Source organism: Myripristis murdjan, chromosome 20, assembly GCF_902150065.1.
Source record: "Myripristis murdjan chromosome 20, fMyrMur1.1, whole genome shotgun sequence".
Taxonomy (NCBI): domain Eukaryota; kingdom Metazoa; phylum Chordata; class Actinopteri; order Holocentriformes; family Holocentridae; genus Myripristis; species Myripristis murdjan.
Genome location: NC_043999.1, coordinates 5,366,297 through 5,393,735, shown reverse-complemented (window position 1 = coordinate 5,393,735; position 27,439 = coordinate 5,366,297). Strand labels below are relative to the sequence as shown.

The 27,439-nt window shown below is 42.6% G+C and overlaps 1 protein-coding gene across 1 annotated transcript in view; it reads left to right on the top strand.

Moving 5' to 3' along the window:
• The window catches only part of gpr158a (G protein-coupled receptor 158a), a 79,891-nt gene that overhangs the window by 43,493 nt on the left and 8,959 nt on the right, over window positions 1-27,439 (top strand). Inside the window, exons 5-7 of the mRNA XM_030078774.1 lie at window positions 434-502; window positions 24,537-24,646; window positions 26,685-26,923. Coding sequence (XP_029934634.1) covers window positions 434-502; window positions 24,537-24,646; window positions 26,685-26,923 — 418 coding nt within the window. The remainder of the gene's footprint in view (window positions 1-433; window positions 503-24,536; window positions 24,647-26,684; window positions 26,924-27,439) is intronic.

Sequence of the window (27,439 nt, the reverse complement as noted above, 5' to 3'; positions counted from 1 at the left end):
GTTGCCAAGCTTGGTGTCTATATAAAGCCAGCACATTTGAAAGTTCTTCAGACACAAAAATGGCTAAAACAAGGAACCTAACGCAGGAAACACGCCTGAAGATAAAGATTAAACTGTCAAGAATTTAGTTTTGTTAGTTTTTCTTGTAAACAATAAACAAAAAATATCATTTGTGTTTGTTTGTATCTGTCTAATCCAGCCACACCTTTTCAAACACAAAAAAGATTTTTCCACAAATTTTTCATGATAATATTTGAGATGGTGAGATTGTGTAAAATTTTAAGGGTGTCCGAAAACTTTTTTCCACCACTGTATATGTATGATAAGTGAATACGTAAAGGGAGTAACTGGTGTATAAATGACAAATTTAATCGTTGTTTTTTTTTTGTTTTGTTTGTTTTGTTTTGTTTTGTTTTGTTTTTTCTTCGGGCAGAGTATCAGAGCATCAGGTTTAGTCCTGCTGGAGGCCATCCTGTGTGGAGCTCTACTGCTCTACTTTCCGGTAAGCCTGACAGACTTAATAGTTTTTGTGTGTGTGTGTGTGTGTGTGTGTGTGTGTGTGTGTGTGTGTGTGTGTGTGTCTGCACGTGCATGCCAGCATCCTTTCATTCACTCGGTTTCTGACATGTTTGCTGATAATCTTCTTGCCATGCTTCTTTGAGCCGAAAACAAGAATCTTCTCCTTGACTGAAGGTTGACATTCAGTTTGACCTTCAGCTCACACTGTCGCTCTCTCAGCCAAACAGAATCAGCTCCCACCAAAGTTTTATAGCTACAGCTTGGCACAGGGCAGAACTGTTTGCCTTGTCAGATAGTACAAACCCCAGTCCATAAATCATGCAGTTTGGGTGTTTTTTTTTTTTTTTTTTTTTTTGACAACTGCATGGAGTTGTGATAAGCAGGATATTTGCAGCCAAGGTGTGTGTGATAAGGCAGGGCTGGCAGAGACAAACATCCCAGGGCTTGTTGGTGACCCCCTGCTAACTGTACACCAGGCTGGCCAATGAACCCGGCAGCCTGTCAACACTACCATCTGTTGACCAGCCACTCACGCTGCGGCGTACGGACTGCACTTGTTCAGACCTTCACAGAGACTGAGCTCGTTAGATTTACTGACTTGTTCCTTTGAAGATTTTTTTTTTTAGTCTTAAAGCATCACTTTTGATCTAGACCCTGTTTTGTAATACAAATGAGAGATAATGCTCATTATCATCAGCAAAGAGTAAACAAGGAGGTGCTAAAGCAGTAGCCATAGAGGCATCAAAACTGCTTGAGGAAGACCTGACTTTGTATACTTTGTATACTACATGCTTAGGGTGCTTTTAGATGTCATCTTTGTTTATTGACCCATAAGGATTGTATTGTAGAACTGAACACCTTTGCAAGCATATAAGTAGATCTTCCGCGAAGGGACTGATCAAATTTCAGTGAGAATTGTTTACCAAATACCAAAAAAAAAAAAAACAAAAAACAAATAAGATACAATATACATGGTATATACATATATAATATGAGAAAATTGGGCCAAGGTTGCAAAATACCACAATTACACTTTAACTGAGACTGTGATACTGACTTCCAATAAAAGCAGATGATATAACAAAGAACTTTAAGAATATATAATGAAGCTCAAACAACTGGCGACGCAAATTCAGTCACGCAAATCCGGTTTACCTCATTATCTCCACTAGGTGGCAGCCTAGAGTGGATAATGTGTTTATTTGTGTGTGTCTGTCCTTGTGTGTGTGTGTGTGTCTGTCTGCAGCTAATCTCGCGTACTATTGGGGCAATCAGCCTAATATTTTTTGTGCACAGTCATGACTGTATGATCAAGGACCTCTCATGGTTGTGATGATTCAAAACCTTTGAAAAACTTGTTTTATACCTCATTTGTGTGCTAAATCCTCATTCCTTTAACCAGCTGGTAGCAGCTGCAAGTGATCAACAACTGCTTCTGTTTGGATTTTTGTTTTGTTTTGTTTTGTTTTGTTTCATTTCCTTTCAGACAACCAACAATGTCCTGTTGCCCCAGAGTCAAACTTGGTTAAAATCATTTCTTCTTGCTAAAGATGAAAAAATTAACATCAGTTGGCGAATTCTTTTGCTGGAATTTTCACTTTGAAATTGACATTTTACATCGCTGGACTTATCCAGATTTACACGGCAAGGTAAGACAATTGTGGCTTGTATTCATTCAAACAAACATTACATTTGTGGTCGTTTGAACAGAAATCACAGCAGTGGAGGACAAAAAAAGTCAATGTACATGCAACACCATCCTCTCTGCATCCCGCACACCAACATGCCACTTAACAAACTCTGCATATTGTCTCGCCTTCATTTGGAGATCTGGACTCTACTGAGTGCACTCCTCTAGTTTTTCTTGTATTTTATATCAGTGAAAATCAATTTACATGCTTTTCCATTCTGAGTCAGACAGAAAATAATGAATTGGTTTGTTGGAGGCAAACAAAGTTGTGAAGCGCCTTATTATTTTCACAGATGACCACTCCACATAAACACCCATAGAACACTGATTTACATGAATCTGCCATTATGCCTTCCTCCTGGGTGCTTGAGGCACTGGGTAATTGCAATTTAGCTGCGATCATGCAGAGCTATAGGCTTAGCAAAGCAATGCAGTGCAAATGTAATTAAAGTTAACTGATTTAGAGCCAACTAATCAATGCAATTAGCTCCTGGAAGATCCTGCAAAGTAATAATGTTTGAAATTGTGTCGCAATAGCAAGCTGGAGCGAGGTGACTGGTCAGTGAATGAATGGAGGATGATACTCTTGCAGACTCTGACTTTTACCTTTGGAAATGCTAAAAATAGTTGGCTTGTAAAAGGGAACCTGCTATTCTCGAACCTGCCATTCTCGCTTATATATCTTGCTCAGTATTTATTATCAGCTGGGCCGCAGTACGGTACAACAGCTTACATGCTAAAGATTACAGTTTCATTCAAGTAAAATACATAATATTCTGTATTGACGTACAGTATTGAAATGGAGGTCACTGTGAGGAAGGCCTAAGCCGTTCTCATTACATGTCTCTCGGTCCGATCATGTGAAAATAGTCTTTATGCATGACTCCATGCAGCACGCTAGATTGATCTCCAGCCTGATGCATTTGCATGTCTCCCCTGTGAATCCCATATGAGCTGCGGCTGCGAGGGTGAGACGCATCACTCCCAATCTAAATATAGATTCAGAACTATTCCGCCGCCGCTGCTGCTTCTATTTTAAATAATTCCAGTGTTATTAAGGAGCGGGAGATACATCTTGCCCCGCTCCCATGGCATTCTGCTTTGTGGAGTAATGCAATTTTTCCAGCTTTTCCCTCCTGAGTGTGTCACATGCAATAACTTCAGCCCCTGCTCGAAATGAAAGGGGAGGGGGCAATGGAGGGTGGGGTGGGGGGTGGTGGGGGGGGGCAGGAACAGGAGGAGCGGGTGCAAAAGGAGAGAGACAAAATTATGGCCGTGCCAAAACTGGCTATTTCTGTCTGGCTGCGGAGATGAGAGAGGGGAGAGCGGACACACATTTGTGATTCACAATGTGATCCTAGGATTAGCTTGCCAGCCCTGCATTTGTCTCGTTGCAGCTTCTCGCTGGCGGTGCCGGCGACGCTCAGATTGGAGGAAAGTGACAGAGTTTGGATTGCTTTTGCTTCTTGTTTTGCAGATGCCAACGGGTTCCCCAATAAAGCTGGGGATGAATCCAGACAGGGTAATGAATCAGGGGCCACTTCACTGTGCTACGACCCGGGCTCAGCGTGTCAGCCTATCAGAGATACCACGTGATAATGAGAAAAATGAAAAATGAGATTGAATGAAATGGGATTTAAGCCGTTTGTCATTGTGGACCATAGTTTTAGAGCCCCGCCCTGGCTGAACGACAGTGAAGGCATCACAGAATAACTCACAGAATAGCTCATTTACAGTGATTTGGAAACTGAATATAGCTGGGAACTAATCTATTCACTCCTACACATTCACACTCCTTCAGTCACATTTCCTGACCTCACAGTTTACTTCTGTTCATCTTTACTCGCTTTGATTCCCATCTTGTCATTGCCTCTCCCTCCCCTCTCTCCTCCTCTGTTCTCCCCTTCCACTTCAGGTCGTTTCCTGCCTGTCTTCCTGTGCTACCACACACACACACACAAAAGCATGCACGCACACACACACACACACATGCACACACCTTCCCTTCGCTATTTCCCAACCCATCTGCGTGTGCGTCAGTTCAGGCTGCCCCAGAGACACGGCAAGTTGTCATTTTTTCCCTCCATGCGTGTCCCAGTGAGAAACAGGCCTGTTGCTCCACTGCTTATGCAAGCATACATGTTAACAAAATATTTAAAGTGGAAATACACAGGATTCGTGTTTTTATATTTATTCGAGTGGGGCGGCATCTTGTGCACCACCCAGTTTTTTTTTCTTATTTATTCCAAACAGCAAATTTGAAAAAAATAAATAAATAAATAAAATGAATCCAGGTGCAATCATATTAGCGTTCTATCAATAAGCAAGCAGTAAACAAACAAATTTATTTGTATTAGAAAGTGAAACATCATTAATTATTAACTGTATACTGCATAGCTGCTTTCAGCTCTTTCACATAGATAAATCCTTCCTTTGCTTTGATGCTTCTTATTTCAGACCCACCCTGATTTGGGACAGATGGCCGATTGCCACAGACTCCTGCACTCATACATATGTACACACAAGTGTTGACTCATGCAAGTATTTACGAAAGAATGCATATGTATGCACACACGTATGCACGCGCGCACACACACACACGCGCGCGCACGCACACACACACACACATGTCAAAGCATACAAACATCAACTTGCTCCATTCCTCTTTCTACAATTTAAGCCGTGTTTGGACGAGATAATACTGGAGGCTCATGTGAAACCCAGTTAACTGTTAACACAGGACAGCTGTATGTTGAAGGAAAAAATCCACCCTCAAATATAATAAAACGGTCCTTTATCTTCATTCTGTGATGTTCGATGCATTCCAGTAGTTACTTTCCAGTACTTAGTTTACATTCCCTCGACCTGCTTCATCTACTTCTGCTCCAGTTGGCAGTTTCCCAGAGTGCTTTTCCAGAACTCCTAGATCAAGCGCCAGAAATGAATACATTTTGTTATGTTTTACGTGTCGGAGATGGTAGAGATAGCAAAAGTAATGGTGAGACAGTAAGTGTCGAGTTGAGAAAAAGCCTGAGCCACACCCCTCACTCAGAAAAGTTCTGAATATAGGTCTAAAGCCATTTTGGAGCCATAAAATACTCAACTGAATACAATGTGCACTTTTCCCTCTGAATATTTTTTATCCTTCTTGCTTTGAACCCTAAACTTGTCTTGTGGCTGTATTGCATTCTGGTCTATTGAGGCGACTGTCAGTGCAGAAATTGGTTCCCTGCCTCTTCTCTGTTGGATTTCTACCTGAGCATCGGTGCAAAATGGTGAGTCTGGAAAGTAGCTCTTGCTGCTTTAATTCTGAGTGACTGATACCAAATTTGATGTATTAGATCATTGAATTTTTTTTTCCTTTTATTAAATCCACTGTAGCTGTGCTGGTAACATTTCAATTTGACATTATGTCATCTACATTTGGACAGTTATTCACAAAAATCAAAGATCCTTCTCCTAAATTACAGAAATAAGAATTAATGTTGCTGTGTTTTAACAACATCAATATGGAATGGCTGCCAGAGCAAAGAAATAGTCACAACTAGACCAGACTTGGGAATCTGAGTCCATTCTCAGCGTGGGGTGAATGTCACTTTAAACTGCAATTGGAGCAGATGGTCCACAATCACACAGCAAGAGTGCCTTCCCATAGGAAATGACACAGTATTTGCCAACAATATCAGGGATGCCAGTTTGAGCAGGACTCGTTTTACCTGAGGTTATTTTTACTGGTTCTTTTACAGGTGGTGAAAGAGGCTTGGATTTCTACTGGCAGTTTTCTGTAAACATTTCTGACACGGTGAATTCTGACTGGACTAAAATTATGCACATGCTCCGGCTCTGGTAATGATTACACCACCCCACCTTCCCCTGTAAACCTAATCCTGTCCAAATAGAGCTTCAGTCTGAGGCATTTAGCTGATGCTCTTATCCAGAGCGACTTATATTGAGAGAGAAGATGGAGTCTGGGGTGTCCTTCTCAGGGAAACTTTGACGACAGTCTTGCCGCTGTGGGTTTCAAAACCCTTCAGTTACAGGCTGGGCTCTCTCACCATTCTCCCATCCTGCTGCCTCTCTCGCCCCCCATCTACTCTCCACTTCTTCTCGCCTTCTGGTGCCAAGCTGGGCCAAGGTGCCACCTCGGCCCAGCCTGGGCCTCTGCAGTACATGGCAGGCAGTGCTTCACAGCACATCAGGGGGCTAATGAGAAACAGTATGGCCAGGGGATAATGTATCCTGACCTGACAGGCCATGAAACACAGTCTGCCTGCCATTTCTCTCCCTCTGCTCAACTCTGCCTTCCATCCAAGCTGTTCTGACACTTTCAATCTGACTTAAGTGGATCTGGAGGGTGCTGTGTGGGTTTGAAGCCCTCCCCTCCCAAAGCTGCACCTCCCTGCCTCCTTGTGCAAAGTGCTGAAGCGTGCGGCCTCCCAAACTCTGAGTGGAAGTTTAAGAAATGCTCTCGTGCAGTTTGAGTGCTTCTTATATCTACAGTTAAGCAGACTGAGAGTGAAAGAAAGAGATAGCAGCGCTACATATAGGCAGGCCATTCCTCCGCCTTGGCGATGATGTCCCATAGTGGCCAAACGCTGTGGGAACATCCCTCAGGATATAACTGGTGATGAGGAGGGAAGGGAATTGTGGGTGAGTGTGAGCCATCTCTGGTCTTGGCTGTGCAGAGGCTGAGCTGGATGTAATTTACACTAGGCCCACCTCAGGGAGTGGAGGGAGGAGAGGAAACCATTACCTCCCTCCAGCAAGCTGCCCTTCCCATGTGGCAGTGAGTGTCAGCTTTCATATAAAAATGGATCCATCGCTATTACTGCACCCTACCTCCCCTCTGCTCCCGCCTCCCACCAGTGCCGCCTCCCACTCCCTCACACCGAGGTGTTTCATAGATTAAAAAAAAAAAGAAGAAAGAATAAAGAATGGACATAGAATGAGCAGGAGATGATGGCCAGAAAAAAAAGTGGGGCATGGGCGTACTGGATGGCTGTCACTATTTCATGTCAAAACATTAAAAGTAGCGCAAGAGCTTTGTTGTGACAGGATGATTCCCGAGGCTGCACCATCCCATTCTGTTCTCAGATGGAGACAGACACATGAAATGGCTGAAAGTCATTTTTCTCCCCTTTAGGTTTTAGTGGATTTCCAAAGACACTGTGTTATGAAAAGATCTGTTATTTTGACTGCTATTGGCTAACATTTGCAGGACTTGGTTTTTAGTCACTTTTAAATATAAGATGCTTTCTGTTTATACTGAATTACAAAGCGGTAACTAAACTAATGTGAGATATTTTACTGTAGGGTTTTCATTGCAGCAAGTGCTCCATTAGCATTCCTCTCTCAGCCTCCCAGTGATAGATGTCAATATTTTGTCTACCGAGTCACCCACATTCGTAAAAGTATGATAATATTTTGCAATATGCTCACACAGCTCGCCTGCTTTATTGTTTTACAGCACAAAGGGAGATCGCTTTAGGGCACAAAACAGAAGGAGCATAAACACGGTCAATGATATGAGAGTTTTTTTTTTTTTAGCCTTCTTGCTCTTCAAAACAAATGAACTTGGAGTTGGGAAGGGAGCCAAGAAGCAATATCATCTTTGCAATAGGAAGTAACAACGTTTGTGGGAAATGTGGACTTAATTTTTCCGGCACCTCAGGAGGGGGAAGCGGGGGACCATCCAGACTGTATACAGCAGGGATGGGACGCTGTTGACCACAACTGAGGACGTTGTCGGTCGGTGGAAGGAGCACTTTGAGGAACTCCTCAACCCAACTAACCCGCCCTCTAGGGTAGAGGCAGAGCTGGAGGATGACAACTAGAACAAACAACTCCGCAGTGGCAAGGCCCTGGGGATTGATGAGATCTGTCTGGAAATGCTGAAGGCTCTGGGTGTTGACGGGCTGTCGTGGATGACACGCCTCTTCAACATTGCGTGGAAGGCTGGGGAAGTGCCGAAGGAGTGGCAGACCGGGGTGGTGGTTCCCCTGTTTAAAAAGGGGGACCAGAGGGTGTGTGCCAATTATAGAGGCATCACACTCCTCAGCCTCCCTGGGAAAGTTTACTCTAAGGTGCTGGAGAGGAGGGTTCGACCGATAATCGAACCTCAGATTGAAGAGGAACAATGCGGTTTTCGTCCTGGTCATGGAACAACAGACCAGCTCTTTTCTCCTGCAAGTATCCTGGAAGGGGCCTGGGAGTATGCTCATCCGGTCTACATGTGTTTTGTGGATCTGGAGAAGGCGTACGACTGGTTTCCCAGGGATATTCTGTGGGAGGTGCTGCGGGAGTATGGGGTGAGGAGAGCACTCCTCAGGGCCATCCAATCCTTGTCTGCCCAAAGCGAGAGCTGTGTCCAGATTCTCAGCAGTAAGTCAGACCTGTTTCCTGTTGGTGATGGCCTTCGCCAGGGCTGCGCTTTGTCACCAATCCTGTTCGTGATTTTCATGGACAGGATATCAAGGCGTAGCCATGGAGGAGAAGGTGTTGCAGTTCGGTGGGCTGAGGATTGCATCGCTGCTTTTTGCATATGACATGGTCCTAATGGCATCATCGGTCTGTGACCTTCAGCATTTACTGGACTGGTTCACAGCTGAGAGTGAAGCGGCTGGGATGAGAATCAGCACCTCTAAATCTGAGGCCATGGTTCTCCGCAGGAAACCGGTGGAATGCCCACTGCAGGTCGGGAATGAGTTCTTACCCCAAGTGAAGGAGTTTAAGTATCTCGGGGTCTTGTTCAGGAGTGAGGGAACATTGGAGTGTGAGATTTGCTGGAGAATCAGAGCAGCAGGGGCGGTACTGTGTTCGCTGTACCACACTGTTGTGACGAAAAGAGAGCTGAGCCAGAAGGCAAAGCTCTTGATCTACTGGTCAGTCTTCATTCCTGCCCTCACCTATGGTCATGAGCGATGGGTCATGACCGAAAGAACAAGGTCGTGGATACAAGCGGCCGAAATGGGTTTTCTCAGGAGGGTGGCTGGCCTTTCCCTTAGGGATAAGGTGAGAAGTTCAGTTATCCATGAGAGACTCGGAGTAGAGCCGCTGCTCCTTTGCATGGAAAGGAGCCAGTTGAAGTGGTTCGGGCATCTGGTAAGGATGCCACCAGGGCGCCTCCCAAGGGAGGTTTTCCTGGCACGTCCAGCTGGGAGGAGGCCACAGGGCAGGCCTAGGACCAGGTGGAGAGATTATGGGCCCTATCTTGTGCCACCCGCTATCCGCTGCCACTACCCGCTACCCGCAAATTGCGGATTTAGGAGCTTCCGCTATCCCTAAACGGTATCTTGTGCCACCCGCTACCCGCTATCCGTTATGCCGACTGCATCATGTGCGCCTGGAGGTGCGTCCGTGGGCGTGTTTCATGCGCTATCCCTAAAGTTGCTATCTTGCGCACACACTTTAGGGAAAGCGGATAGCGGGTGGTCCTGACCACCCGCTATCCGCTTTCCCTAAAGTTTGGGCTGTTAGGAGAGCGCGCCCAGGCGGCTTCAATGCGCGCCCCGACGGAGCCACACCACGCACACGGTCGGACTGATACCGGGACACCGCCGGAATGGACTGAGTATATTACTCATATAGACTGTTTAGAGGAAAGACTGTTTTAATTGGACACTTATGCCAGCACGTTTTATTGTTTTATCATAAGCCAGCAGCTGTGCTGTATTTTATTTTTAATATTTTATTTGCCCAATCTACCTTGTCAATAAATTAGTTTACACATAGTTCCACCTCTGCCTCTTGTGTGTGTGTGGTGTGGCCGGGGATTTTACTCAATCAGTACAACCTTGTGACACGTCCACTTGGACACATGTGGCTCCACCTCCCGAATTAACTCGCCTATAATATAAAATATCATATGTATATATATATATATAAAGCCAACTTGCTTTAGCCTCAGTAGAAGCCCTGAGAAAATCTACCTCCCTCTCTCCATCGCGGGTTTAGGATTTAGGATTTAGGATAGCGCATCCTGCCCTTAAAGGCAATGGCACCTGGCACACTAGTTGGTTTAACTGGCGTAACGCCCAAAACACGCCTATTCATAATATAGCGGGTAGCGCAGGTGTTTTGCGGATAGCGGGAGGTGCACAAGATAGCAATTTTACGGGGGAACGCCTCTTCCTAAATCCTAAATCCGCAAATAGCGGGTTTAGGGAGTCTGGCGCAAGATAGGGCCCTATATCTCCACACTGGCCTGGGAGCGCCTCGGTATCCCCCAGTCAGAGCTGGTTGATGTTGCTAGGGAAAGGGAAGTTTGGGGTCCCCTGCTCCAACTGGTTCCTCCACGACCCGACTTCGGATAAGCGGTTGAGGAAGAGATGAGATGAGATGAGTACAGCTACAAGCACAGATATAACTTTTCATTGTGACTTCTTGCTGTCACAAATAGGAAAGTGTGGGAAAGAAATTGGCAGTGAAATGAAAAGTCCCACATACACAGTGATGTTGGGTTTGTCCACAAGATGTAAAAATGTATTTATTTTGTATTTTATCAACTAATAACCAGCTGAAAATGCGGTTCATCTGTATTTAAAGATCGTAAATGTCTACTGTACAGCTATTGGAGAAACTTGTGTTGGTCCCTGAACTGAAAAAAGAGAAGAGGAAATAGAATTTAGGAAAACAGACTTCAGTTTGGTGTTTTTATTGTGTACTGAATGTGATAAACTAATTTCACGGTGTGAGGGAAAAGTCTGACTGGCTTTGTGATCGATACCCCGGGACCCTGACCTTGACAGGAAGGGGTCTTGCCAGAGGATCAATCCCTTTAGGCCTTCACCCTCCCTATCGACCGTTCCAAGCCCCATCCTACAAACACACCATTTACATGTTTATTACCTGCACACACAAGTCAATTACACACTGGTCTGCTCTTTGGTGGTCTTGTGCTAACTGCATTGTTCTAATAAAAGAATCCACCCACTCTGCTTTTCTTTTCTTTTCTTTTCTTTTTTTTTTCAAAGCGTAATTTGCTGAATATCTCCTGTTTGCCCCACAGCAATAGCTAATTATCCAGAGCGGTCTAGCACAAAATGACTTGTGAGTGTGCTCTGTGCGGCTTCCAGCTGGGTGTCACATTTTGGTTGTGGATGCGCTACCTGTCTATGTCACGCATGAGGAGTTTCACAGCCTGTAAAGAGTCTGAGTTTGCGTTTGCACGGCACTGAAGTCACGACAGCCATCACTGCCTGGCTGCGCGTGCACTCATTAACCTGGCTGATCGCCATAATTTGTTGAAAGTCTCATTTTTGGTTTAGCTATTTACATAAACCCTTGATACCCTGTGATTAAGTCTGTGTGTTGCTATGAATAAAGCAGTTAACAGAATATTCCTACCCACCTGAGGTGTTTCGCCCACAGAGGGAACTGTCTGCCAGTAAAAAGGAATTGAAACGTTCAGCTGCCAGCTCACCCTCCCTGTTTGAGCATGGTTACTTTTTTTTATAGACATCAAAATGAGGGTGTCCAAGCATCATGGAAGATCCTGTAAAGTGATGGAATTTTGTAAAGTCTCTTCTAGACAGCAAGCCAGATAATTTAAATAATTATTGGGACAAATCATGGAATATCATGGATTTCTGCCTGCCTTAATTAAAAAAAAAAAAAAAAATCTTAACTAGTAACTAAATGTCATCGTTATTTTCCACCATCTTCATGCTATGTTCAGTTCCCTTAAGAATGAAAACAGAATAATAAATTTTAATCAGACCTTGAGTCAGCGCAAAGAAAAGTCGTGACATTCATGAAATTGGTTTGTGAAATTCAACATCTTAGTCATGGAGAGTCATGGAAAAGTCAGGGAATTTCTCTTCACCATAAAGCGGCAGACTTGAAAACGTACCAATAACACTAGTAGCACAAGTTCGGGTAGATGGAAAGGAAGAAAAGAAAACGAGCAGAGTTAAATGTTAACATGTCCGCCTGATTCATATAGAAAGAGGCCAAGCATCTTAACCTGGTTTCTCATAACTAGACTTTGATGTGAATCGGGTTTTCCAACTGAGCATCAACCCAAAAACCAGGTAGCTGAGTAGTGGGAATGTTTTTCTTCAGTGTAATTAAAGTCACATTCCGCTAATTACTTATTGGAGTTCATTCTGGTTCAATGGTGGCCATGTAAAACTCAAGAACACAGCACAAACACAGCTCTATCTGTATTTGTTGCTATATTGGGAATAAAAAAAAAAAAAATGTATCCAGAGGTGGAGCAGAGGTTTAGAGCACCATCTACTGCTGGTGCAAGTGTTCATAGCTTAATGAGGCGAGGTGGACCGGCTTTTTTTTTTTTCTCCCCCCTTTTTAAAAGTCACAGAATAACCCGAAGCTCAACCTTGACAAATAAGACAAATGAGTCGAACAGAGCTAACCAACATCCGAACGGCTCCCTGGAAACCTGCTCACACCACAGCTGGGTGATTTGCGTCACTGCTGTGTCAACAGGGACACTCTCTAGCGGGTAACCAGCCCACTGAATCCCTATGTGGAGCCAGCTGGTGGGTGCTGAAATGAAAGATGGTTAGGGGAAAAAAAAAAAAAGATAATTGCAAATTAAGTGACTGAGTGTTGATTGAATAAATAAGCGAGCGAGCGTGTGAATCCTGCGCTTATAATAAATTTCTCTCCTCGCTGCTTGTTTTGCTGTTACCCCTTGTGAAACTGCATAAACACACAGGTCATGCATCTTAATAATTTAATCTGTTGAGATTGTGGTCAATTCCTGTTTGTTTTCTTCCGTTCTCTCAGCCTTTTCTTTCATAATCATTATCGTCCCTTTCAAAAGTTGTTTGGGTGACACGTTAAATGTCATGTCAATAAAGTCCGTTGCACCGCATGAGCGAGCGAGCGAGCGGGCGAGTTCGTAGGTGAGCGAGTGATGCAGGCGCAGTGTGTGAGTGGGCAAATGAGCGAGCAGGGTTTAGCGAGAGCAGGGGAGGAAGGACGATTTCCGATCTATAATTGTAGGTTTGGTTTTCTTCAAGACATGAGGCAGACTTTCCAGGTTATTCCTATTTTTTTTTTTTTCCTCCAGCTGCATCTTTGTGTTGTAAAACCGCCCCACTTAGTGTGTTTGATAACATCCTGTTGATTTCACACGACATCATGACAGGCCAGCAGATTCAGATATATGATTTTTTTAATCTCTTTCGCACCCTCCCTCGCTCTCTCTGTCTCAGTATCTCTTTTTTCCCTCTCTACCTGCCAATCATGATTGGTTGAGCCAACAGTGCAGACACCACTGAGTCTGTGCAAACATATTTTATCTCAGGCTGTTTTCTGTACATGCACTCACTTATGAGACTTATGTCCGGGTGGTCTTGTGGTAAGAGATATCTGGACCCAAAATGTCATAGGTTTGATCCAGTGCCCCTCAACACCCTGTCATTGTTCCTGAACAAAACAATGAACCATTCTCTCATTGCAAGTCCCTCTAAATGAGAGCAGTAGCCATAGTTTGTGAAATTTAAAATGTGAATAAATGTCTACTGTCAGCTTAACATCTCCTACACTGACACTTGGCTTGTACCCCTGAGAAAATGAAGTGTGAAAACTGATTTGGCAGCGTAAATTGAAGACAATACCGATACATGTGTAATGTCAGCTTCCAAGGGGATTGAGAGTGGAAGATTAGAAATACTTCACACTTCACATTGCTGTCCATTAACTTGTGTACTAGACTTAAGGGGAAAATAACACTGTACAAAACTCAGTACAGTTTTTGAAACCAACAAGTACTTGACCCAAGTAGCTACTTTACTTACTTTACCCAGTTTCCCCTCAGAGATCAGTATTCAAGTATTTCTGATTTTGCCACTTTAGTTTGCTTTGTTAGCTTCATTATCCACCAAAACTGCTTGGTTAAGGTTAGGAAATGGTTTGTTGTCATGGTTAAGGTTGGGAATAATGTCATGGTTAACATTACGAAATATTAGCCAGTGTTTGCTGATATTAGCTGGCTAATGTAAGCTAAAAATGAACTCAGCTCTCACCTGAAAGAGGAATTTTGGATTTTTTTATATTGTTTCCTCATCTTTCCTTTGTATTGTTGACAGGTGACCATGGTATAAGCAAGATAATCAATTTGTAAGTGTGCATTGAACGGTTTTAAGGCACTTCGCTTATCGCATCGGATGGTTCTTTGTCTCCATGTCGCACTTTAAAACCGTTTAATGCACACCTACAAGTTGATCATCCCTTACTTATATTACTTACTTAAGTATCTGGCATCCTGCATACAAGTACAATGGTTTGTGACACCCTTGTAAAGAATTATGTAACTTATCATATTTTCGTAACCCTGTGTGAAGAACTTCATTACCCAGAAATCATATAAGATGTCAGTAAACTGCACACTTCTTAAACCTAGATATTGGTAAAGGTGAAGATATTTTTTTCTGGATGGAGCAACTGAATCTGTGTATCATTCGTTCTTTCTATTTTCAATTGCCAATCAAAAATTAAAAAATGAAAAAGTGACTGGTTATTTTGTTATTTGTTTTTTAATCTAACACCAAAATCCAAAATATGCCTGGTTTTTCATAGTTCAATTTTAGGCTCGGATCAAAAATACGAAATGGAAAAACGGGAATCAGGACTGAATTTGATTTTATTATTTAATTGGTCCGCTTTACGTGACCCAGAGGTTTGGTAATGAGCGGTAGCTCACAGCAGATCACAGCAGCCAGGAGCATTCAGTCCCGCCACCCTGATCATCGCCACCATGGATAGTTATTACGTGTTGTTTCGAGGACCAAAGCGTGTGACTCTAAAAGAAGAGGACATGACAACCGAAAAAATCAGCTGAGCTTCTTAACAATGATGGGTAGTAGCTCCGGAGACCTTCTTAACCGATCTGGGAAAGCCGGCCCTTTTCTGTGAAATTGCACAGTGGCGGTTCTGCCTATGTTGCCGCCCTAGGCGAAATTACTGGCTTGCGCCCTTCCATGTTACTACTCATACCGCGGCGCCAGTCGGCCGCGGCATCAGGCGGGCCAGCCGCGGCACCGGACGGCATCAGGCGGGCCGGCCGCGGCACCGGACGGTACCGTGCCCACCCGGTCAGGTCTGCCGGATCTGACAGGTGAGCGTCCGGTGCCGCTCAGCTCAGCTGATTTTTTCGGTTGTCATGTCCTCTTCTTTTAGAGTCACACGCTTTGGTCCTCGAAACAACACGTAATAACTATCCATGGTGGCGATGATCAGGGTGGCGGGACTGAATGCTCCTGGCTGCTGTGATCTACTGTGAGCTACCGCTCATTACCAAACTTCTGGGTCACGTAAACCGGACCAATTAAATAATAAAATCAAATTCAGCCCTGATTCCCGTTTTTCCATTTCGTATTTTTGATCCGAGCCTAAAATTGAACTATGAAAAACCAGGCATATTTTGGATTTTGGTGTTAGATTAAAAAACAAATATCAAAATAACCAGTCACTTTTTCATTTTTTACTTTTTGATTGGCAATTGAAAATAGAAAGAACGAATGATACACGGATTCAGCTGCTTGTTGCTGCTTTATTTTTGTTTTTGTTTTTGTTTTTTTGTTTTTTTTTTTGGTCTTATGTTTCAATTTGATGCTTCATAAGAGCCAAGAAGATTTCCATTCCTTGTTTTGTACATGCTGGAAAATTGAAATGAAATTGGCTAAATAGGCCAAATCGATGACACCACCTTTAGTCAGTCTATGATTGACAAGAGGGTATATTATTCCATAAGAAATTGTTCAGTTAGTGCCGCTTTAATGGAAAAATATTGTCCAAATTAAAGACACTGACATAAAAGGTTAATTAAAAAAAAAAAAAAAAAAAAAACGACCTCTCATTTAGACTACAGAAAAACAAATTAAATCTTAAAACAAGACAAGCCGGAAGGATTGCTGCTTTCCCAGCCTTCCAAATGTGCTGCTGTGCACTTCCACAACCTAAATAAAGTTTCAGCTCCTCGCGGGAGTTAAGTGGCACTCCTCCCAGGTGTGAATCTGTGGAGCACATTGTTCTGTTTGTAGTTTTCACATGACAAGACCTTGTTTTTGAGGGCGGATGCAGAGCCGGGGTGTGTTAGGTCAGGTGTCTGGGGAGCCGGGAGACGAGGCCAACAGATGAACAGATGAGACCATCGGCAGGGTAGAAGTCCAGCTGGGACTTTTTCACCTGCTCGCCTGGACCTCAAATGAAACCCCTGATATTTGCTGAAAAAAAAAATGTCCTGGACTTTGTTATCAATTACGAAGGCCATTCCACCATTTGAACAAAGTCACACACTGATCGGACCTAAAAGGAATGAGTGGTCCTAATTTATGTATTCGTTTATTTAAGATTAGCAAGTTCCTTAAATCTTTGGTCGACAGATATATTAAGTGTACAATTTAGAGATATTGAATGATAAAGGTCAGCTTGTGGATTTTGTTTTATTTTTTCCCTGAGCAAAGAAATCAGGAGGGCCATATCCATCCATTCATTTGTAAATTAATAATATCTCAAACACTGTTAGTTTGATTTTTGGTGCATCTTGGTGCTGATACTGATTGGCCTAATGCTGCCATTTTTATCAAAGGTCAAAATTTTAAACTCAAGCATGGCATCGCAGACACCGCTGGTACGATTTTGACTTGACTTGGAGGAATGATGCATCTTGGCGCTAATTGGCCTGAGGGGGGCGCTGTGATTAAAGGTCATCTGTTAAACCAAACTTCAAGATCCTAGCTCCTGCACCGTCATTTCGACCGGTTAAAACTTAACACAAAATTCAACTATTGCGATAATTGACATTAAATGGCCCGCTTTGAGTGCTGTAATTAAATGTCAAAATTTGAATCCAATGTTATATATTCATCACTGCTGGTGTGATTTTGACAAAACTTGGCGGGATGATGCATTTTGGTACTGTGCTGTTAAAATATATAACAACTGGCCTAATTGCGGTGCTCTAATTAAAGGTCAAAATGTAAAAATAATAGACCGCCATCTGATTTTGATGAAATTGGGAGAGATGGTGCCTCTTGTTACTACTTGGCCCAGAGAGTTCATGCATCATGTATGTTTACTTGTATTTTAGTTATTAACGTGTGTTATGAATTAACTGATGAATTGGTTTGTTTGTTCGCTTATCTCTTTACATAATGATCTATTTATTCATCTATGCACTGATCACCTTTGATAAATGATACATGATGTACTACTTTGCAGTCTGGAATAGAACTATTTAAGTGTTGGGTGCTAAAATGGAAACAAGTCCGTCTGTTTAGGGAAGGAATGAGTGAGACGTTGGCGAGGATCACTCAGCACTTCCAAAAGCCTTTACTCATGCTGCAGCTGAGCGGAGACGACAAGTGGGAGGCAGACTGAAAAGCAGTATATGTGCCGATAATGGTCTTGCTCGATATTGATATCCATTAGAAAGGTATACGGCACCCTGCCCCGTTCAATCCTCTCAGTCCTTGCACATGCACACACACACACACACACACACAGACATACGCATTCTCACGGACAACACCTGATCCCCTTCGTCTCCCATGGCGCAGAATCCAAGATTCCCAGCACTTAGCATTGATTATTAATGGAAGGTTTCAAAAGAGAGGGAGGGAGAGGCTGATCTTACTCTTTATGCACACTGGCATTAAGAGTAACTTGTCAGAGGGTCACAGCATTTCTCTTCCCAGAAACTGTTCTGCTGAAAGTGTGGCTCCAGACTGTGTAGGCTGATTAATGAATTTCTGCTTGACATTATGCAGAGCAAGGATGGCATGCAGCGGGGACACTGGCCGTGTTTATGAGCGCCCAAAAAAAAATGCAACTCTCGCATTAAACAGCGACTGACACGCTTATTCTAAAAGCATAACGACATAATTGCAACATAATCTGACTAATTTGTTAACACAAGTCAAAGAAAAGAGGATTTTATAGACTAACGTGACGTGAGTGGCTTTGAATTCCTGTAGATGTCCTATGATTAACCAATCAGAGTGCATGACCTGGATGCAAAGTTGAGATTCTTGTGCAGGTTCTCCAACACATAAGCAGAGACCCGTTGCAACCCCAAATACACACCAAATAGCATCGACCGGCCTGCAATAATGCAATTTTCATCAACGTATGAGGAGCACTTGAGCTGTTGAAATGGGTTTGTCTTGATTGCACCACCGTTACGTTTCGTGTGCTTGTGCGTGTGTTCGGTGGTGTAAAACAGGATACAAACAATATGGATTGTGCGTTTACATGCATGAGGTTGTGGTGTGCGCTTGTGTGAGTGTGTGTGTGAGCGTAAGGACAGTGGGGGATACCTTATTGTATCAGATGAACGCAGAGGAGGCGAGAGTCCAAGGGGATTGTGTTCTGGGTCTTGTGTTACGGTTACTTATCTCCTTACTGTGGTTTGGACGCTAGAATCAAGTGTATAATATTCTCTGACATCCTCTGAGTTTGCTCTTTACAATTAAAAGTTCATCAGGAGCTTGTCTGGGCGTTTTAGGGTGCATTCACACCAAGCGCTTATTCTATGGATGTGCATTTTGACTCACTTCACTGACATTTAAATGGAAGTGGATGTAAATGACTATATGACTATGCAACCAGTCCAATAGTCTAATTAAGATTTTTTTTTTTTTTTCAGTAAATAGTTCCCGATTAAAGGTGCACTGGATAAAACTACCATTTGGTTGATTTAAATGACAACTTTTCAACGCAACACACATGTGGAATAAAGAGACACAGACTGTAATTTATCACTGAGCTGGGCCACTGATGAGAACCACGTTGACACAACCATAAAATTAAGTGCTTGTTAAACCATCAAATTCAGCTTATTCAGTCAGAAATTTTCCATAGTACACCTTTAATTTTACAAGGTCTATCATAGTTGGGAAAAAAATATATATGCATGTGCAATAACAGTCACTTGAAAGGTCAGGTTAAATATGTGAATAAGCGGTAAAAGGATGAATTAATTACTAAATAAGTGGCCTTGAGATATACAGTGTAAAAATTTGTTTTGCCTCAATCGCCACTGTGCATCTTTGTAGCTCAGTGCTAGTTTAAATAACTAAAAATAGTTATTTCTGGTAGCAGGACTAGTTGGTCTGTTAGGACTAGTTTGGTTTGTTTGAGCAGGGAACAATTCCATTCAAGACTGGGTTTGCACCAAATATCTGCAGTGACGCTGCATGAAAATACGAGTGCTGCATCTTGTTAGAAGTTGGACCCTAATCTGAACCAACTACAGCGAATGCAAGGGTTTATGGGTATAAAGAGATGGACGTTGACATCTGATATCCAGCAGTTAATCCTTCTTGGAAAGCTTAGCATAACAAAATGAACCTTGTCAAGATGAGATGAAATGCTTCCTCGATATATGGGACGAGGAGTGCATAGCCCGGCACACACAAAAAAAATTATTAAGTATTTAAGCTGTGCAGGAAGAAGTGAAGGGATTTCAAAGAACAGTAAAGCAGTGAAAGTTAAGAAATTAGGACAAAAAGTCACAGACACTGGAATCAGATTGGTTTGAGCACCCCTTCTTGGCAATATCTTTTACCTCAAGGGATGAGATTACTTCAACTTTTGATTTTTTGGTTGCAAGACCTAGTTTTATTGTCATTGATCAGCGTGAACCTAAATGAACCAAATAAAGCAATATATTGACATAAACACATCCACTGTGGTTTGGACCAAATAGGAGAACAGCAGGTGTGACTGCACCCTTAAAGAAGGGCTGAAGCTGCGAAATGGATCGAAAACTTCGCATGACGACTCCATTCGGATCACTTTCAGCCGCGCCCCCGGGGAGTGACGCCGCTTGAAAACACCTTTCCGTCTCTCCCTCACGACAAAACAACAGCAGCCTTAAATTGGCTTGTGACAGAGATCCAGCTGCTATTTTGTAGTTTATCTAAAAGGGTGTCATGATCTGTGTTTTCCCCCGGTGCGTTTTTACTCATCTTCCTGTGCCCTAGTCTGTCCCCATGGACACAAACGTGCGTCAGCAAGTTGCTCAGCGTCTGCCTGGCCTGCTATCTCTTTATCGGCTCCTCTGCCTCTCCTCTCTGTTTTATAAAGAAAAAAAAAAGGAGGAGGAACACACTGAGGAACACTCGGATGCTGCTGTTGAGATATTTTCCTTAACCTCACTTGTTTGGGGCAAAGAGGAGAAGATGGTAACGGAGGGGTTTTTGTGTGCATGTGTCTTGAGTTGTGTGTGCGTGCATGAATGTGTGTTACTGTGTGTGTGTGTGTCAGCGTTTCCTCTTCCTTATGGTGCTGCTAACCCACCCAACAGAATTTAATTACTATGGGATTCAGTGGGGAGTTTTAGTGTCCCATGATGGTCTAAATGCTGTTTCAGAGGCTTTTCTACCCTGATAAGAATAAAATTCCCAGCAAAACATTGGCATGTCCATGCATTAGTGTGTGTGTGTGTGTGCATTTAAGACTAAAAGCTGAGTACTTGCATATGCTTACACTGCTGTTTATTTGCTCTGCATCGTTCCCATCAAACGGCTGAGACAACCAGAAGCAGAGTGGCAGCGTCGTTTGAATCAGGAGTTGCTCGGCTGCGTTTGGTTGGCCGGCGTCTCGGAGCAGATGAGGATGTGGGCCACCCGTTCTCCCACGGGGTCGTCCGTGTCCCTTAACTGACTCAAACCTAGTGAGCGCAAATATTCACATGCCTGCGTCTTCGCTGCTGCCTGGGGGAACGTATTAATGCCTCTGCTAATCCGATTAACATTAACAATCCCACAGGGGAAATCGCTGCACATCTGCAACGGACAGATAATTATGTTGCCTCAGATGTTTGCTTTTTTTTTTTTTTTTTTTTTTTTTTTGGAGCCTTTTATGTCTTTGGACAACCATCAGTGTTTTGTCTGTTTGGTTGGGCACCACTTCAGTGTGTTTCTGGGTCTTAGTGGATGCCCTTGTTCTTGTCTCAAGGCCAATCTCACAAATGTGTAAGCAGGCAGAGATGGATTTTTCTCGCATAATACCAGAGATTGTTTTTGACGAATACACTCTATCTTGTTTTAGTTGCAATGGATGTAAATTACATGCATTTTTTCTGTAATCAATTGTTTCCTTTATTTATTAGATGTAAAAGGGCTATACAAATCTTTTTATATCATCAGTATTATTTTTTGTACAAGTGGTTGTAGTAGTGGTGCCACCAGTAGTACAGATAGTAGTACTAGTGGTAATGATAGAGGCAGTGGCACTAGTAGTTGAGGCGATACTGGTAGTAATGGTAGTATTTCTGCTATGGTAGTATGGTAGCAGTAGCAGTAGTGGTAAAGTAGCATGGCAAGCCATTTTAGCCTAAAATGCCACCAACTTTACAAGTCGTAACATATTTAGTTTTGTGGTCATATTTACTAGTTAAAACCTGTTGAAGATATCTGATGTAAGATTTTGACCAGCAGAAATTCCAATTCAGGACATTTACAGTGCAGTTTTTACTAAAACCAGGGCTACATATCCAAATAATAGTTATTTTGATATTTTGATATAAGAAAAAATTATTCCTTATAGCACTTTTTCAAAAGTTACAGAGTTTCACAGACAAGGGCATTGAGATTTGGCTACACAGAATTTATACCATTGACCACTAAAAGTAGAAAACACAATTACTATGACAACTGATATGTGTAATTACTATTTCCACCAGTAAATTGTAATTGTAGATATACTTTTGAAATAATTTTTGCTTAGTAAAAACTGTATTGTAGATAAGAGAGGCTTGAGTCATATAAATAGTCAAAATTACGTTGTGTATATCTTGCCCTTGAATTATGACTGGTCAGAGTTGCTGTAGGAATATGTAGACCGAGTATTGTGAATATTAAAAAACTGCACTGTATGCCTTGAATTAGAGTTTTGCCTAGTGAAAATGTCATTGCATTTAGCTTCAATTGTAGCTTTAAAACTGAGCTATGACCTGTAAAGTTGATGACATTTTAGGCTAAAAAGGCTTGCCATAATGGTAGCAGTAATAGAACTACTCTATAGAGCACTTTTCTATATTTTTCTCTTTCTCAGTATTTCATGGCATCCGTTTAGCCAAGCATCTCTGGTCAGACATGATGCACAGCACATGCCAACGCCTCTTGCGCTAAATCGCTTTATTATGCGATGATAGCACATTACGGGCTTGTTTACAAGTACAGCTGTAAAGGATATCACAGCACTGCTCGGCCTGAACCCCAGCCATGCATTTGAGACAGCGGAGAGGCGGTGAGAGGTAGTAAATCATCGTGTGGGTAGCTCACCCTGCGCTCATTAAGAATATGTTTCTTTGACAGATTCTCTGCTCTGAGCCCCTGACAGTGGATTTCAGACACTGCACAGCCCCACAGCCTTTGTTCTGAGACTCACGGTGGTGATCTGATGTTAAACTGCAAAAAAAATTTGGAATGATAGACAGCTCTTGGACCGTTTTGACTGAACAGGAATATTAGAGTTGGAAACTTTTGTTGTTTGCAACATGGGACCCTGTTATCCATTTGATACTTGAAAACTCAACTGTAACATATCATGTATGACATTAGGGAACATTTTTATCCAAAGAAAGGTACAGTTCCAAGAGTGCATACATTTTCATGACCAAAACATTGATACCTTTTGGTGACAATTAATGACTTTATTATTCATTATTCGGGAGTTATTTTAGTGTTTTGCACTCACCTGACCAACAAACTTTTATAATTAGGACACTCAACATAGTTTGCAGCTTCTTACATTTCTTCCACCGACTCATTTATTCCAGACAAACTGCTGTTGTTATGTTGTAAACACAAAACACAATATTTCCTGTGAAGCCGTATATTTTTAGCCTTCAGAGGTGGCTTGACATGTAAAATCGTTTATGAATTGGGCACAGGTTTGTATGATACTGTATGATATCAGGAATAAAGACAAACAAATGGCTCTGTATTTACATAAAAGTTGCGGTTTATTGCTTAAAAGCCGCCCCATGATTGTGCTCACAAATAGCCGGTGCTTCTGCAGAGCATTTCCTCTTCAGGGAGGCAGTTTAGCGAATGAAAACAAAAGACCTGCTCTCTCACTCACACCCAGGCTTCTTGAGGAAAGCTTGGTGCCAGATGCTCTGCAGGTCTATGGGAGGCCACACACAGCTGCACGCCGCGCTCTCAATTACAGGTCGCACCTGTTGTCTGCCGCCAGTTGGTTCTCATTTGGTGCTCGGAGCCTGCATGCCCCCAGTGCATGAAAAATGAATGCCAAGAAAGTGAAAAAAAGTTGGATTTACATCAAAGCATGGATGTTTTTTTAATGTTAATTCATTTTTTTTTTTTTTTTTTTTGAATTTGAAAAGCTCAATGGAAAGAGTAAATATTGATAAATCTTCCTCAGTTTTGTGACAAAGTCAGGACTTTCACGAGACAGAAAAGGGAGGACAATTTCCTTTATTTATTCATGAATATGTGATAAACAATGAAATATGAAACTGTGACAAACAATGTGTTACACAGTGAAACTATGTGGTGAATAATGATGGAAACTCTTTTAATCAAATGAATTTTGATGCGTGGCTTGGCATGATTGTAAAAGGTTCACTCTCACTGCCCAGTCATTCAAAGTGGCTTTGAACTTTTTGAAATATTTCCTACATATCGTCTGTTCACTGCAACCTCCCACAAATCTCATATGTGCTGTCACTCCCATGTTTAAAGCACCTGTACTGCTTTTGTAGCTATTATTTGGCATATTATAACAGCACCAAAATGCAAAATGAAAGTTTTGTTTTTCTCATTCATACAGCTTACAGTGTGGCCAACATTAACAACAAAGAGCATATTAATAAATTCCTGAAAGACACTCTATCTGTTTCAATCTGACTTAGGTTAACACACCTTATTTGCATTTTATTTTTGGTGACAAATCAAAATTCACCTTTTACTTTTGGATGTAAAATTGTTCATCGTGCTATTGAAAAAGTGAGTTTAGTGATGAGAGAGCGAATGAGCTTCATGAGCCCATTCATACAAATGCTGGATGCTGCAGTGAGGGAGTTTGAATGTACCAATATTTGACTAAGATATTTTCCACTGGTTTGGGAGCGGCCCACTGAGAGTTAAGGCAGGCACTAACTTCCCTCGACTTTGTATTTAATTTCCCAGGGATAGGGCCCATTTTCGCTCAGATGAAAAACACATGCAGCGGGGTGTCTCTCTCTCTTTTTTTTTTTTTTTAACTTACTTATTTTTTACTTTGCAATGTCTTATTCCGATACCATAACAGCCTTATTTTAATGTCTCTACCTCCGTTTGTTGTGGATTTTAAAAATATTCCACTTCCTTTCCTTCTGTTGCAGGTTGTGATTCTGTATTTCCAGCCGAGTGTGTTCCGCTGCATCCTGCTGAGATGGGTCCGACTGCTGGGTTTTGCTACCGTCTATGGGACGCTGACTCTCAAGTTGTACAGGTAATAATACACACACACACATGTGTTTATGCAAACCCACATGCAAGAACATGCACACACACCCAAGCTTGCACACATGCACATATGCATACAGTCAGGGTTCAACTTATAATCTGAGCTTTGCGAGGTCTCTAAAATAACTAATGTCAGGGGCGTAGATAAATAAATGAGAGAGAGAGAGAGAGAGAGAGAGGGACTTCTCTGCTCATTCGGTAGTCCAATATTTTCACACACAACGCACAGCAGCCCTTGCAACAATGCATCAAATAGATTGCAACAGCCTGAAACTGGCCAAGATGCCTGCGATATTGCCACAACAAAGTTTCAATAACCTGAAATACGCCAACCCAGACACCAGGATGAAGTGACTGACAACAAACAGAGCGCTGTCCGTGGTTCTGAAATTACAGCCGAGCGATAGTCTCCGCAGCAAACCTACACACATTACTCAGACCCTGCATATAATAAACACGTGCCTGAACTATAAATGCACATAAACATGCACAAATACAGTAGACACACATTGCACAACTGCACAAACCCGTGTGTCCATCATCGTGAGCCACCCCAGGGAACTATTGGATGCAATCGGTTTACAGTGACCTCTTTCAGGGCAATTACATTACATCTTACATCTTAATCTCGTGTCAAAGTAAGGGCCTTATGAAGTGTCGAGGCAGCATGTTTCTTGGCGAGTCCATAACTGGGGTACGCCACTGTATATGTTTAGGGGCCGATTCACTGCCTCGTTAAGCGGTGTAGGGAATTGCCAAGTTAAAGTAATTAGGAAAACAGAGGGTGATTTGGCCCCAAATGGTCTCCATATATAACATAGTATCGAATGATGGCTGGCATCGGCAGGAGACGAACAGAAAGATGAATGTGTGTGAGAAGAAGGGAAAGACCTTGCTGAGAGAGGATTGCTGCGGGATACAGTGAGGAGGAGAAGTGAGGGGGGTTGGCCAGCGTGAATAGCCGATAATGAGACAGGGGTCTGCTCTATTTAAAGCGCAAAGTAATGTGCTTGAAACCGTTCATCTGTCTGGCTTTTCGGGAGGTGGATGTGTCAAAAAGGCATAATGAAGATGCTGATTAAGAGGATGTGGTTAATGTGAGTGGGTGTAAGGTAAACCCTTAGAGGTGCAAGCTAACATTTTGCACAGATCAATTTTTGATAGGGGCTCATTAGTGGGGAATGCAGTGGACATTTCATCAATGTGTGTGTGTGTGTGTGTGTGGAAGGCAGGGCATAACAGCGAGGGCTGGTCTTGTGTGCGAGCATACTTTGTTGTTACTATGTTGCATTTGAGACATGAAATCCTCTGTCATGTTGCATTAAATCAAATTAAAGGGGGGCGGGGGTGCACCCTGAGACACTTAAACACTGTTAAACAGCTTTTGACACTGTACTTTGCATTTCTGGGCCAATTTATTATCCCTGTGGCATCATGTCGAGATATTTGTCTTTTTATCTCTCCGATACATCAGTGATAAATGGCAGGTTTTGGTGTCAGTCCCTCAGAATCAAGGAACAGGGACTTCTTGCTGGAGTCAGTGTTCAGCAATCATACAGGGAGAACTCCACTGAAGAAGAGACAGACATACCAACCTTCTCCAAATTCTCAAATTCCTGTTTCTATCGCACGTACACACACTGAAAGCAACACATTCAGGCATGTTTTCTGCGGGCTGTCGAAGGGCATTCTGGGGAACACTGGAAATCACTAACTGAAGTAGAAATCAATAAGGCAGGTTGAGCGGAAGAAGATACACAAAAAAAGTGAGTTATAACACGTCACAAAATAAATCGCTGATTGATGATATTTAACAAAGTGAGAGCATCCAAGGGCAGAACTTTCCTATAATGGATGCTGTCTCTACTATGATGAAGAGAGATAGCAGTTATGATCTTATGATACACACTGACTGTAATGATGACAAAAAATAATGATTCTGTCATCGTGTTATTATAAGGTACGCTGATGACAGTGAGTTTCTTGTGACTGGCTCAAAGCAAGCTTCTCGACCCCCACCGCAGGGTGCTGAAGGTGTTCCTGTCCCGCACGGCCCAGAGGATCCCCTACATGACCAGCTGGCGAGTGCTGCGCCTGCTTGGCATCATCCTGCTCATCGTCAGCTGGTTTCTGGTTGCCTGGACGTCCGCCGTCTGCCAGAACCTGGACAGGAAGCTGGCACTCATTGATGTGGGCTACACGCCCGATGGGCTGCAGTTCAGCATGTGCCTGCTGGATCGCTGGGACTACATGATGGCTGTCGGTAGGCCCTGTTACTGCCCTGTTGTTAGAAGGTGTTAGGAGTAAGAGATAAGGTACAGCCAGCCAGTCATTTCCACAAATAAAAAACTCTCACAGGGTGCTCAGGACTTGCCTGAGTTTTTTGATAATGACTAGCGAGCTGTATGTCATCCTGCTTATTGCACGGCTTCTTACGAAAGGCAATAAAATGACAGAAAATGATATTTCTGAAATGATTTTAGCTTGCATCTGTAACAACATTAGTGGTGGATGACTAGACATGTTGGTAACATATCCGCTAGCCTATTATACAGTGGTGGAAAAAAGTTTTCAGACACCCTTAAAATTTTACACAATCTCAAATATTATCATGAAATATTTGTGGAAAAATCTTTTTTGTGTTTCAAAAGGTGTGGCTGCATTAGACAGATACAAACAAATACAAATTATATTTTTTGTTTATTGTTTACAAGAAAACTAACAAAACTAAATTCTTGACAGTTGAATCTTTATCTTCAGGCGTGTTTCCTGGGTTAGG